General features: G+C 50.7%; 1 protein-coding gene across 3 annotated transcripts in view; it reads right to left on the reverse strand.

The window, feature by feature from the left end:
- Positions 1–634: 634 nt before the first annotated feature.
- Positions 635–13,923, reverse strand: part of NFATC2 (nuclear factor of activated T cells 2) — a gene marked incomplete at its 5' end in the record, with an annotated part of 156,240 nt that continues 142,951 nt past the window's right edge. For all 3 annotated transcript variants that reach the window (XM_082669737.1, XM_082669736.1, XM_082669738.1), the window contains one exon: positions 635–2,106. In XM_082669737.1, coding sequence (XP_082525863.1) covers positions 2,051–2,106 — 56 coding nt within the window. In that variant the 3' untranslated portion in view covers positions 635–2,050. The remainder of the gene's footprint in view (positions 2,107–13,923) is intronic.

The raw sequence follows: 13,923 nt of genomic DNA on the forward strand, positions 1-13,923 counted from the left end.
CTGAGGAAAGGCCAAATTCCCCCATGTGCAAAAAATGGCTCCCAGCCAGGTCAAGTGAGAACAAATCGCTCACCAAATGCTTGAACCCTTCCCCCGTGAAGTCAATATTGCTGGAGAGAAAGTCCTTTAGGTAAAGCTGCTTGGATAAGGAACACTTTATTAATGAGGAAGAATTTTGCATCCCAGAAGCTTTGCGATGGCGGTCAACTTCTTACTGGTATTCTGTTTGTTGAAAAGAATTTTGCTAAACTCTGCTTGGGCTGGGTGGAAAAGTCCCCTGTCCTTGGTGGGGTGGGAGGGAAGAAATGCTAGGTCCTGACCAAAAGGGTACAGACATGTGCTGCATTCTGTCCTCTCTCTGGAGCCCCAAACACACCAGGCCGGGGTCACAGGTCTGGAGTTCCTGGCCCCAGCTCTCAGAAAGGTTTTGATGACAAAGCCAGGACTTAGAAAACCCACAGTGGGCTCTTAACTGCCACGATTCTCTTCGTAGAGTGATTTTTTTCAATCAACTCTGCTAGGCAGAAGGCCTGAGTACAGCCTTTTGAAGAGTGCCAGGAACATTTACACTCTGTGTTTGATTACAGGGAAGCAATTAAATGGCCGAAAAGGAATCCCCAGTTTGTCCTGGGGTGTCTGCAATGAATGTAAACAAACACATCTGTGTGATTAACAGCCCACCTGCCAAGAACTTGGAGGGTTTTATTTGTTTGCAAAAATTGCCCCAAAGGAGGAAGACTTTGGCGGACCGTGGGTGCGCCCAGAGGAGAGAGACACTCAGGGCTAAGCTGCACACTCCATGCGAGTGGTCTGAGCGGAGCACATTCAAACTAAGGGCTGTGTGGGAGAGGATCTGCTTCTATTCAGATCACATTTGTGCTGGATGAAGCAGCTAATGCAGAGGCGTCTTGGGGACTGGGGCGGGGGGCGGGTTTCAATGGGTTCAGTTAAAAATAACCAGTGAACTTCGGGGCCGAATCGTGAGCTTGAGTACCCACTTTGTGTCTAGGCCAGAGAGGGAATTCAGCCTTTTTCCTCGATCGTGGGGGCGCCCACCCACCGAAGCACTTAGGCCTGCCAGCTGCTATACTTTGCAACCGTTCTACTTAACAAAAATACCTGCACTTTTTTCTTCTTTTTTTTTTTTTTTCGTTGCTTTAGCCCTTCTGCCGTTCCTTCTCAAAATTCAATGCACATGCTTGAGATTCTTCTTAACTACTGTACTTTCTGGAAAAGCACTTGGGCTGTTAGAGGAAAGAAAGCGGGAACATCAAAAAGCCGCGAAGCTTGTCCGGCTGCAGCGGATGCGTGCTCACCCGGCAGCCTGGGTGACCTCCTCTTGTCCGTGACCGTGTGCTGCAGGGGGGAAGGGCAGCTAGCCAAGAGGGCCCCCCTCCGCCCCCCGGCCAGCTTTTTGAAAGCGGAGAAGAAAAAAGTGTACACATGTCATAATGCCGAGAAGCTTTAACAGGTGATCTTGTATGAGCCAGACTGTTTTTGATTCAGAAGCAGAACATTTAAAAATCAAGCTTGAGCTGTGGCCCATCCCTGGTGTGGACGGGCAATCCCTAGGGAAGATGGACCAGCTTCTTTGTTTTTCTTCAGCCCAGTGACGTAAGCTGGGTCACGTTCCTTTGGTTGCTGTTGGAGAGCTCCTTTCCTTCAAAAGGTACAAGAGCTGTATCTGTGACCCAGAAGAGTGAAGGCAAGGGCTGGGGTTTAACTGCATCCCCATCTTCCGTCCCCCGAGTCCCCGGCTGCAGGCTCTCAGCTCTCAGGCGCATTCCAGCGGGTGGTCTGGTTCAGGATGTATTTGGGGTCAGCAGGCACTTAAGGTTTGGATGGGACACCTGAAAGTCAATCGAGATGCTCTTTGGGATTCAGAACAAGACTCAGAATGCACAGAGAGGAGGCGAGCTCCGGAATAGAGGGGTAGCTTTCGGCCGGTACGTGGTCCCGTGCTCAGCCTCCGGGTGGGGTGGGCACCGGGGAGGACGGTGGGAGGCTCCGGCGTTAGCAATGTGGATGGTGTCTTGCTAATGGCTTTCTTCTACGTCTGATTTCGGGCAGGAGGTCCTGAAAACTCCTTCCTGATAATTTCATTAACTACGAAAGAAAAGAGAGAGAGAGTAAGCGCGAGTGAGAGGGCACCCAAAACAGGGATCAGGTTAGCTTTCTAGAACCTAATACGACCGGGCTGTTTTTTTAAAACATGTTTTTGTCTTTGCAGTAATACATCTGACAATCTTTAACATAAGAAATGCCTTCCCACATCATGATTCTTCCTCACCCCCCATGATGCTATTTTGTGGTATGGGTTTGTTAGTGAAAATTGCCCAAATGGTAACTTTTAAAAATTGCTGTGGCAGAAATGGAGCTGGGCCACAGGGCATGATTTAAGGAACACTTTCTCCTTCTTGTTATTGAATGCACTCGAGGTGCTCTACTGTATACCAAACTCTGTCTGTTATTACAACGTCCAGAAAATACCCACTCCGTGACTAAAAGACAGTTCCTTGACCCACAAAACTTAACGACTCGCAAGAGGGGCCTTTAAAAAGAGAGTGGGTGGGACCACCCCAAAGCCTAGCCATCAGTGTAAACATAATCTTCATCCCTTTCAGCACAGCCCCCCCTCACCCCTCCTCACTACTGAAGGATCGCGCTCTGAGTCTTCTCAAGTACCCAGTGTCCTCAAGGGGCTCTGGAGTGTTCCATCACCCCCCGCCCCAGAAAGCTGCATGGAATTTAGCAGGGAACCAGGAATGCAGTGCCAGCCAGCGGCATCAGGAGCTAGCCCTGCTCTCCCACTCTGGCCACTTATCTGAGGCACCAGGTCCTGGGATCAAGGCAGTAAGCTCTTAGAATAGCGGCTCTTGCCAAAAGGCTTCCTTCAATGTTCTTGGGGAAAAGCTGCCTTCAAAGGCTGCCCAGACACCAGGCGGGGGTGTGCACCTGCCCTAAAGCGTGTGTGTGTGCACTTTTGGTTTCACAGCTGGATCGTGTGGACTGGGTCCGGGAGCGGCAGAGGAGGCAGGACCCCTCTGGGGTCCCATAAAAGGGAGATGAACCTCCCGCTCTCCTGGTGCTTGCACTAAGTTCCTCCCACAGCCGCCGCCTCTGTTTTCTCATCTCAGCCTCATCCTCAGGTTACAGAGGTGGAAGATGAACAGTGAGGGTGAACTGTCGATGGGCTCAGACTCCCTCCACCCTGAGCTCGCCTAGGTCCGGGGTGCTTTTCCCTGGAAAACCCCTGCTTGGATGAGTCTGCAACTCCCAGAATAAGCAGAGAGCAAAAACACACTGCTCTGGGGCTGAATGTGCTGGTCTGACTCCTGGCTCCCTCACTAAACGGGCCGTGTGACCTCACCCCTCTGTGCCTCGGCTCTCTCATTTGTAGAGTGAGAATCGTCATCATGTGTCCCTTTTGGGGCTGCTGTGAGGATGCTGGGCATTGATGTATATACAAGCTCCTAGCAGGAGGCCAGGTAACCAGTGTCGTGTAGCTGTCAGTTGTGTGATGGGTAGTGATACCCCACGCTTTGTGTTGGACTCTAAACCTAGTGCTTTACACCAGCGGGCTCTGTTTTGTGGCAGAAACCAATCAGGCGTCGCTCACTGTTCTTCAGATGTGTGCTGAAAGCAGGTGCAAGGGGCACTCGAGAGTTCAGGTTCTAGAGCCGGGTGGCCGGGGCTGGAATCCCACCTCTGCTGCTTCCTTGCGTGCTGAATCTCGCCCTAGTGATGTAACTGCTCTGTGCCTCAGTTTCCCCATCTGTAAACTGTGTATGAAAATATGACCTTCCTTCTACAGTTGTTGAGGAGCTTAGATGAGATGACACAGTGAGAAAATTATCACAGTCCCCGGCGTAGAGCAGATGTTGGTTCAGAGACTGGTACGTGCATATGTATATATGTACGAGCACATGACACAGTATCTCTGGATGTTAATGGATGAGAATGTATGTATCAGAGTAACAACCGGCTGCAAAGTGTGGGAGTGGATCCACTGATAGGAACTCCGGGGATGAATTCGTGTGTTCGGCTAACCAGCTCTAACTGGGCCCTGACTGTGTAGCAGATACCAGCTGACTCCCGGAGCTGGAGGAAGCAGGACCCCTCGCCTCTGCAGCCCCGGCCGCTGGGAAGTGTGCAGGGCTGGGCGGCCCGGGGGGCCCTCAGTGAGGACAGCCAGGCAGGAGTGAAAGCACGTGGCCAGGGGGGAGGCGGGGTCGGTGCGGCTTCACGCGAAGCTTTTCAAAGCCCGGATTCTGAAGGGTTTCCTGTTTTCTCAACCTAGGAAACGAGAGGAGTCAATCCTCAATGGAAACGTTCCACGGCCTCGGCTTTCTAAAAATAACTGCTGGGCAGAGCCACTAGCACCACCGCCCTCGCCAAAGGGTCGTTTCCCTTCTCGGAGCTCGGGGCCAGGTTAGGGGCTGGGTGGGAGACGGTCTAGCTTCCCCCTCCCTTTGGATGGAAACCACTCTGGCTTTCTGAAAGCCACAGTCGAATCTAGAAAACTCGGGGAACGCTCTGCATCGGACCCCCTCGCGGTCGGGGTACGGAGGCGGCCGGCCGCCCAGTCGCGCCCCAAAGCGAGGCCCACTCGCGCCCACTGCAACCTCCCTGGGGGAGAGGAACCTTTTCTTTCTGAAACCTCAGAGCTCGTGCCCCTGGCTGTAGACAGGGAGAAAGCTCTAGGGCAGAAGCGCCAGCTGGGGGGCGGCCACAGCAGTGCAGCCACATGGGTCTGCAAACGTGGGCTCTAAGTTCCCCGAAAGGGTCTCTGCCCAATCACTTCACCCCGACTCAAGAGGTCCCGCCTCTGCAGCCTCGCGTCTTTGGGTGGAAGGGAAAAGGGGGCATCGTGCTGCCCTTTCTTTGAATCAACTTCCCGACGTCACCATGGAACCTCTCCCTGGGAAGGAAAGGTGGTCTGCCCGCTCAGCAGCCCTGCCACCTCCTCTCCGTCACACCTTTAGTCTCCTCACTCTGGCCCCCTCCGTGCTTAAGGTCTCCTTTATCCAAAAACCCTGCTCTGGGCTTGTCTTGCCCCGATCTGGTTCCCGCTGTGACCTCGCCTCCTACTGCCCTCCCCCTTCCCCCTCCCCCCCTGCAGCGAACCACACTGGCTTCCGTTCTACGTGCTCCCCAGGCTGCACTCATGCCTCCAAGCCTCTGCCCTTGCAGGTCCCCTCGCCTCTTCTAATGCTTTTCTCCCTCACTTCTTTCGAGGCTCTGCTCAGTCTCCTCGGCCCCAGGCTCTGGGGACAGTCGGCAGTGCCACGTGCCGCCACCCAGTTGTGCTTGGTCTCCTAATCGCCTTCATATACCGGTTCCTGGCAGTTCACTGTTCTAGTGCTTTAGTTTTCTTGTTCCCCCACCGTATCCCTGGCTTTTGAAGAGAGCCTTGGTACAGAGGAAGCTCTCAATAACATGTATTACTGAGAAAGCAGAAGCTTAGCAAGGGACTAAGTGGCCTCAGGTCACACTGTCTGCTCTGGGATTTGGCCCCAGGTCTGACTCTCAGGTCTGAGTGTTGAAACCCGCCCTTCTAGGTCACTGCCATCAGTATTTCATTCATCCGATAAATGTTTTGAGCATCTATCCTACGCCAATTTCTGCACCTCTTCTCCCACCTCTTCCCACATCGGGCCATGGGCAGTTCTCCAAATGGTTCCTCTCCTGTCCAAATCCTGCCTTCCCTCCTGCCCCCTTTCCTGAGTATCACCTTTTTCCCAGAAGCCTTCTCACATTCCTACATGGGGTCCTGACTCCCTCCAGAAGCAAACACTGAGTTCTCAAAATGCTTCGCTTGCCCCCCTGTGCCATGTTATTTGAGTTGGTTGTATGCCCACTGTACCATGCATAGCAGCGTGCATACAGCAGGTGCCTAATGCATGCATCTTAGCCCACCACGAGGACCCCACACTGTCAGCCTAGGTCCCTTAGTTTAGGGAAGCTGATTTTTCTGTTATCCAATTGACAAAGGGGTTTTCGGTCTGTTGTTTGCCTGGAGCTTTTTCTCCACAAAAGAATATAAGCCATTCACATTTTTTCAGGGATAAAAATGTGCCAGGTGCTGAACCAAGCACTGAGTACTTCTCACACCAAACCCAGTAATACATTCATCCTCGTTTTATAGATGGAGAAAGAGAGACGGGCAGTCACTTGGCACAGCAGGTGAAGGGGAGGGATCAGGATTTGAATCTATAGCCCCATTTTATTAACCTGTACATTATATGGCTCCACCATATAGGTAAAGAGATGGTGCTATGAGGTTTGCTAGCCATCACCTTTCTGCTGGGGCCCCGGAATCCTCAGCATCTTTTGTGTGTCAGGAAAAGGCCAGAGCAGCCTCTGCGAAGTTAATGAGCAGACAAGGCTGTGTGCTGAGTGGTTAAGGTGGTCACTGAGCATCACTTTCTTGGAACAGAATTGAGGCCAGTGGTGTTCAGTCTGCCACAAGCACCCCCGACCTTTTGTTACCCTTACAGAGAGACACCGTGATGAAAACACAGATGTTGAACATGGCTACAGCCTCAGCGTGATTTCTAAGCCTGACACCTAAGGCTGAAACCAGAAAGAAAGAAAGAAAAGACAGATGCATGTAAGTGTATAAAAATTATACATTTTTCTTTAAAACTCCAAAAAAGAAATCTGTAGTATATTCAGTATGACAAAGGTCATCCATATATAAAGAGGTGTTACAAATCAATAACGTCTAATAAAAATGGCTACAGACATAAAGAGAGAATATACCAGGGGTCAATAAACTTTTTCTATAAAGGGCCAGATAAAAATATTTTCAGCCCTGTGAGCTATATAGCCCTTTACTCAACTCTGCTTTTTTTTTTTTTAAACATGAAAGCAGTCACAGACAATATGTGAGCAAATGGGTATGGCTGTGTGCCAATAAAACTTTGTTTAACGAAACGGGCCAGGGGCCACATTTGGCCTGAGATTTGCCAGTCTCTAGTATATACGCCAATGGCAAAGAAGAAAAAGATAGCAAAGTGTGTTTTCTTCCCCTACTTTTCGGGGACGGCAATCCGGGGAAGCCAGTGCCTTTTACTATTATTGTTCATCCAACAACTCTGGGTTGTTTGTGGTAAATTTCTTAAAACTGATTTCTGCTGGCATCCCACTCTGCCCCAGGAATTTTCTGGTTCACTTGCGGGCCCGGACACCTGCGTGCTGACTTTTTTAGCTGAGCTCGGAGGTCCCCAAAGTTCAGTTTGCAGAAGAATGGCCACTCAGGGTTACACACAGAAGGCCACACAGATAGACTTGAGATGCAATTTAAGACTTTCCAGGGAACTTTCTATAACTGCTGACTTTGGAACTTAATCCCTTGAGAAAGAAGCAACAGGAAAGAGAGGACAGGCCCCATCTTATTTCTCTCCCAAACCTCAAGCTTGTTTTCTGAAGTCTGGTTAGACTGTGTGAGGGCCCTCGAGAGCCTGGGGTCGGCCAGAGAGTCGCTCCTGAACCAGGAAGGCAGTGTTCTGGAGGCCAAAAGAAAGAATCTGAGAGTTAACACAGGCGCAAGTCCCACCCGCCGCCCTTCTCCTGCGCTACCTTGCCCCGGTCAGTCCTGGGACCTGTGCCGGGGCAAGAGGTGGCTAGACACAAGGGTGGCTGAACCAGAAAGCATGTGAAGTGCTCTCTGGATGCTTCTACATTCTGTCCTAACCGCTCTCAGGGAAAGCTACTCTGAAGGCCAAGAGTGAACTCTGTGCCCTGAGCACCAGGCCTGTCTTCCCCACAAGCACGTGGGAAGGAGCTAAGAAGGAAAGGTGGCCATTGGCCTCGGCGTCCCCGGTGACTTGGGTATCACCATGCTCTCACTTGCTAAGCGACTCCCCAGCCTTTTCTCCCCTCCCAGCCATCCCCACACGCTCTGGAGGCACTTGGGAACGGAAGAAGAGCTTTCTAGAAGGGCCAGGCTTCAGCGGCTCAGTGAAAAGGACAAAAACGCCTTGATAGGCCTGTAGCCCAAAGCTGTGGGTGGGGTCTGAAGCGTTACAGGATGGTAAATCCCCTCTGAGGCCAGGCAGATCAGAGCCAGCTTGCCAGAGTTCACAGGCCCCTGCAAGGTCAGAGCGTTGCCAAGTCCTAACATCGGGGAGGGAAGAAGCACACTAAAAAGGCCCTTTGACGAAGTGGCTGAGTCTCAGCGCTGATATTTCAGCTGCATTTTTGTCACCCCGATTCGCCGGATGCAAAGTTCTCGGGAGGGACTCTGGCTCCGGGTGGGTATCCAGCCAAGTTTCGCTGAGTGTTACTGTTGCCTGTTGATGGTGTCTGAGAGTCACTGGTGGAGAATGTGCCAGGGAAACCCTCCCCCTGCTAAGGTTCATGCTGCTGTTGGGAAGTTTGGGTACTTCCCCGCAGGCCCCACCCTCTGGGAAAGCAGGTTTGGGACGTCAGCTCCCTCCGCTGTGTGTGCTAATGGACGTGAAAGCTGATGGTTGTTCTAACTGGGTTTTCAGAGTGAGCCGTCATTGCGATGCTGCAGAGGACTCGGGCTGTGGCCTATGATGCAGCAAACCCACTTTCACCAACAGACAGACAATCCGAGAGCCAAGGCCCAGCGGGACAGCAGGAGGCACGTAAGCCAGCAATACCGATGCTGGATGGTTCCTGGCAAGCGCTCACCACGTGCTACCTGATTCCAATCATTGTGCAGAGAATTAAATAACAGCAGCGGCATCTAAACAGCTGAGGCACAGAAAGGTAAAGCGACATCCTCACTGTCCCACGTGGCCTCTCTACCCCGAGCCTCCGGCTCCCTGCACAGTTCTGCGCAGGCCCAAGACCCAAAGTCGATAGAGGGGATCTACAGCTAAGGCCAGGGGCCCCACTGAGCTCAGTGGGAAAACCACACCCAGCTCTAGCCCAGGTCCAGAGCCTGGTTTCACATCCAGAAAGTGCGGGGCAAGGGGATGGTTAACCCCTTCCAAAGGGCACAAGAAGGCCCCTGGGGGTTGGGGGGGCGGTGGTGGAGCTTTGAGTTGATGAGATCAAGACTGGAAATTACCTAAGCACAGGGCACTTCCAGAGGTTCCTGACCCACCTGCCCCCTCTCTCATTCCCCAATGCCCTGCCGTTGACGGAGAGCCTTCCTTAACTGGAAAACACCAAGCAAAGTGTACAAAACCAAAAGGGAGCTGGCTCAGGGCAGGAGCAGAGCTGCCGAAGGCTGGAACCTGGCGCTGCTGCCTTCTCCCTGGAAGAGGGTGATGGGGCCACTGGGAGAGCATGCAGATCCCCAGAGCCTCATCGCCACCCCTACACCCCTCCCCAACCGAGAATCTCAGGTATGTCCCCTGGGGGTTCCCCCTCACAGAGCGGTGGGGTCTAGCCCTTAAGAGTAGGAAATGTTGGAAAATGAGAAAGGGCCTTCAGGTTGTAAAGTTTTCTCTTACTCAAAAAAACAAAAAAAAATTCAAGTTAAGGAAACACACAGCTGGAAAACAAAAGGAAAAAGGCAGAAGATATTACCTTTAACTTTGATTTCTTGGATCAAAGATCACAGTCATTCTGTTTCATAATATGTTTTGTATCCAGCTAAGGTGTGTGTCTATCAGCTCTGAAAAAGATTTGCAAAACCATTTTTGAGAAGAAAAAAAAAAAATCACCTTCGAACTCTTATGCTTCCAACTCATGCTAATATCATCATTTAATGAGTAGCTCTTCACCCAGGGCCGCTGAGAACCCAGGATAGAACTCAACCCTCTGGCTGTAGTTTAAGCCCCAATTCTATATCGTCTTAACATTTGTGCCAGAATTAACCCCAAACCAGGGTACTAATCACTGAGATGAGGGCCTTTGTACAAAGAAATAGGGATCTCTGAAATCAAAGTTCATCAGCAAGATTATGGTGGTTTGGGTTTTTTTTTTTTTTTTTTTAAAGCAAGACAAAATGGCTCAGTTGCTGGCATATCATGCAGTTTCAAATCACGGCCAACCAAGGAGATAAAATAACACTGGCATCTGTGGCAGAGCACATCAGAAAATCAGAATTTCATGATGGAGCTACTCAAATGGAATTCTCCCTCATTTGACCCCTGCTTCCTTCTTACGAGTGATACAACCTCAGTGGGCATGCAAATTCATAAGACTGTACACTTTCTTCCTGTTTTTCTCTGGTTGGCAAGTTACTATTTTTATAGCCCCTGCCCAGTCAGAGCACTGAAGGTGCTTAGAAAGGAGACAGGAGCTATATATTTTACAGGCATTCATTTTCTCTTCAATTTTAAATAATCCCTTTTCTTTTCTCAATTCCTTTTCAATGGCCAAATTAGAAGGCCAGAGTCCATTCTGAGTGCTTGAGATAGAAATATTTTCTGGGATTAATTTCTTTCAGGGAGTAATCCCACCTTTTGCTAGATGTCGCTATACTTGCATCCTTAGGTAAACCAGAATAGTCTCAAAAGTCATGAGCTCTCTGAACTCTCATCTTCAAGGCAGAGAACACCCAATAATGAGATCTTTTCTGCAGTTCTTCAGTTGCAGGCCTAGACTCCTACATGTTGGGCTCCAATAGGGCTGGTTTGATTGGGACTGGATGGCGTTCGTCACGGGCTGCTGCCGCCCAGGACAAAATAACCACCTCCTCAGTAGTGGCTCTGAACACAGTCTGGACCATGCATTTCAGGCCATCTCTTGAAGCAAAAAGGCCCACTGGCAAAGCCAGGTGCCCGTGGCCCGAAGGCAGCTCCCTCATCACACTTGCCTGTCTCTACTCCACACTGGCTGGTTCTAAACCCAAGAGCAGAGGCTTGTCTGACCACTCCCTCAGGGCCTTAAAAAAAAAAGCCTCTATCCTGACAGTGGCCAAATAATTAATGTTTTCAGCCTGGACCTCACCCCTGAACTTCAGACTTAGATATCGAACTACCGGTCGGGCATCTCACACTTAACACGGTCCAAACCCATCTCCTGATGGCCACAATCATCGCCGCCCTGCTCCACTCGTCCCATCATAGGAAACAGACACTCCCCATTTCCGGTGGTTCAGGTCAATCTTGGTCACAGCCCACATCCCCTCCATATGCAAATGCTTCTGGATTTACCCTCAAAATAACATCCAGAAACTAAGAGCCTCTGTCACCTCACTGCACTGGAAAAAATAGTTCCAAGTATCACCTCACTGCACTGGAAAAAACAGTTCCAAGGCGCTAAAATAGTCAAGATGTTTGCACTGTATCCCTCTGTACGCATGCAGGTAGCACTTGGGGGGGACCAGGTGCCATGGACGTGTCCAAGGTCACACCCTTGGAACGGCACCTTTGAATCGAGGCCGAACCCCAGGCACCCGGCTTTTAATAGTAGGGGCCGTTCCCTGGGAAGCCCACGCCTGCTCCCTTGTCAAGAGTTCAGAGAATTTATAAAGCCTCAAACTGATAGGTTTGTCTGCAGACTTCTGAGGTGCAGTTTCCTGTTTAGTCATGAAGCAGACACTTTAATCGTCTATTTCCTGGTGGGAGGCAGGTACCAGGAGCCCGAGGAAGGACCTGTTTTAAATTCAACTAAGACCTTTACCCCACCCCGAGCCGCCCTGCTCTGTAGGGTGCTGTTCACGTGCCCTATTTAATCCTCACAGCCATCTCTGGGGGTTGGGGCTACGATGCCCATTTCTCAGGTCAAGTTACTGAGGCAGAGAAAGATGGAGTGATCCTTCCAGGAACGGCCCCAGCTCGGTGGGTGCTAGTCCCAGGTCAGGGCTTCCACATGTGTAAGGTCATCAAGCTCCCCTGGGGGCTGAGTTAAGATGCAGTTTTGCCTCAGAAGGGCTCGACACAAAAGCGCTGTCAATACACCCGTGTAAGTCTCACGACCTCTCTCTGAGCCTCAGTTTTCCCACAAAACGGATCAGAATACCTCCTGGAGAGACTGCTCTCAGGATTGAAGGAGATGATGTAGCTGGCTTATTCACAGACAGATGTTTACTTACTCTGCAATACGGACCCATAGAGAAGATGGAAGAATGAGAGAGAAGATGTGGAAGGAGACAGACCAGTCCAATCCAATCCTCTTCCACTAACCAAGAATACAATGCTATTTCCCTACATGTTTAAAGAAGTCGTCTGTTCCGTTGATCAGCTGTTAGTAACATGGAGGTAGACATCGAGGGAGAAGGCAGCATCTCGACTTAGGATATGTTACCTAGGTGACACCTAGAAACACGCCCAAAGACAGGGAGAGAGGCCTCTGGTCCCAGAATCACTGCCCCATTGTTGTGGTCTTTTATGAGACTACCACTGAAGACCTATATAGTGATGGTACATTTTTACAGTCCTCGCATAAATCAGTGAATTGTCCTGCTAGTCTCATGGGTTAGGTGATGACTTAGGATATGGATTGGAAATGGTTCACTGATTAATCAACACGAATAATTAACATGAAAGTGCAAGGTGTCAACAGATAAAATACGAAAATACTCAATTTGTCACCCTGACAAATTCTACAACTAGCTTCCACCCTCCTGAGAGCACAGGCACATCTCTAAATGGATGGCATCAGAGGAGAAAACCTGTGTGCATCTGCATCGCAGGGGTTAGACTGCTCTAGGGTACGTTCAGTTTAATGGTTCTTTAATGAAAACACCAGGGTCCCTCCCAACCTGTGTAGAACGCGCTACCATCTTCTCCATCCTCCGCTTTTTCCATGATTACGCGTCAACTTTACAAGCTAGGGAGAAACAACTCAGACATTCTCTAAGCTAAGCTGCCCTGCGAGGGAGGACGAGACAACTGTATGAACTCAGACCTGAGTTGAGCTGAGCTGCTCTGCCCGGTCCTTTTCTCCGATTCAGCAGAATTTCTTCCGACTACATGCAGCCAAGAGGCACCTCTCCTATCAAGCAACCACATGGCTTCTAAGGCAGCAACCACAGACAGGAAAGCATTCTAAACAAACCACGGCTTGCCCCCTGGTCCTCCTGAAGCTTCCTCACAGCCTCGGCCCCAAAGCTCTGCTGAGAGGCGGCAGCCACAAAGCAAGCACTGCAACATGGGCTGCTGCCTTTCAGAACTAAAACAGAAGCAAAAAGAAAGGCACTTGTTACTACGGCCAGTTGAGATTCGGGAAAGAAACAGTGACCCAAAGCCACAGTTCAGCTCAGCCTGCAACCACAAATGAGATGAGAAAATAAATACCTAATTGTTTGGGAAGCCATCTTTCTCTTTGGAGGTTGGCGGAATTAACCAGACATTTTTGTGGAGACATTTGCGTTTCCTTAGCCTTGCGTATGCGGCAGAGAGAACTGAAGGCGGCTCAGACACGCCAGGTGGGTTAAGGGGGGGAGCGTGGAGCAGGAAGAAACATCTCCATCCTGAGCTACCTTCCTCATGTCACAGAATCTCACAGAAGTTCCCCGAGGCCTTTGAGAAGAGGTCCAAAATCCCAGGCCTGCCTCAAGTGAACTTTCCTTCGAAAACCAGCACAGCCCCTGCTGCTTGCAACAGATTCGTGGGATATTTATGGAATCTTCTAGCCTAGTCTGCACCTTATCCTTCCATAAATTCACCTTCCAGATCATTCTATGTCCTCCCATGTGTCACGACCAGCTCACAGCACGGCACCACCACCCCCCTCCCCACAATCAAGAAGGGTACCCGTACATACATCCACATGTTTCCAAAGCCCGACATAAGCCCACGTGCCGTAAGGAGGCAGCCTGACCCACTTCACGCTGCCATCAGTCTTATGCATTTTGTCCTGTCTCCCTCTCAACTCCCTCAGCCCAGTCTGGTGTGAGAACTGACTGACCTGCAGGCCGTCCCCACGTGCACTCGGCAAGCCCTAACTACAGGACCCACCTGATAGCCCACCCGCACCAGCCTGCAGAGGGAGACAGAGGACGATGGTGCAGGGCCAAGTGCCTGAGTGACAGTGAGATAAACCTGGGAC

The sequence above is a fragment of the Grampus griseus genome (genome assembly GCF_964374135.1).
Source record: "Grampus griseus genome assembly, chromosome: 14".
Lineage (NCBI taxonomy): Eukaryota > Metazoa > Chordata > Mammalia > Artiodactyla > Delphinidae > Grampus > Grampus griseus.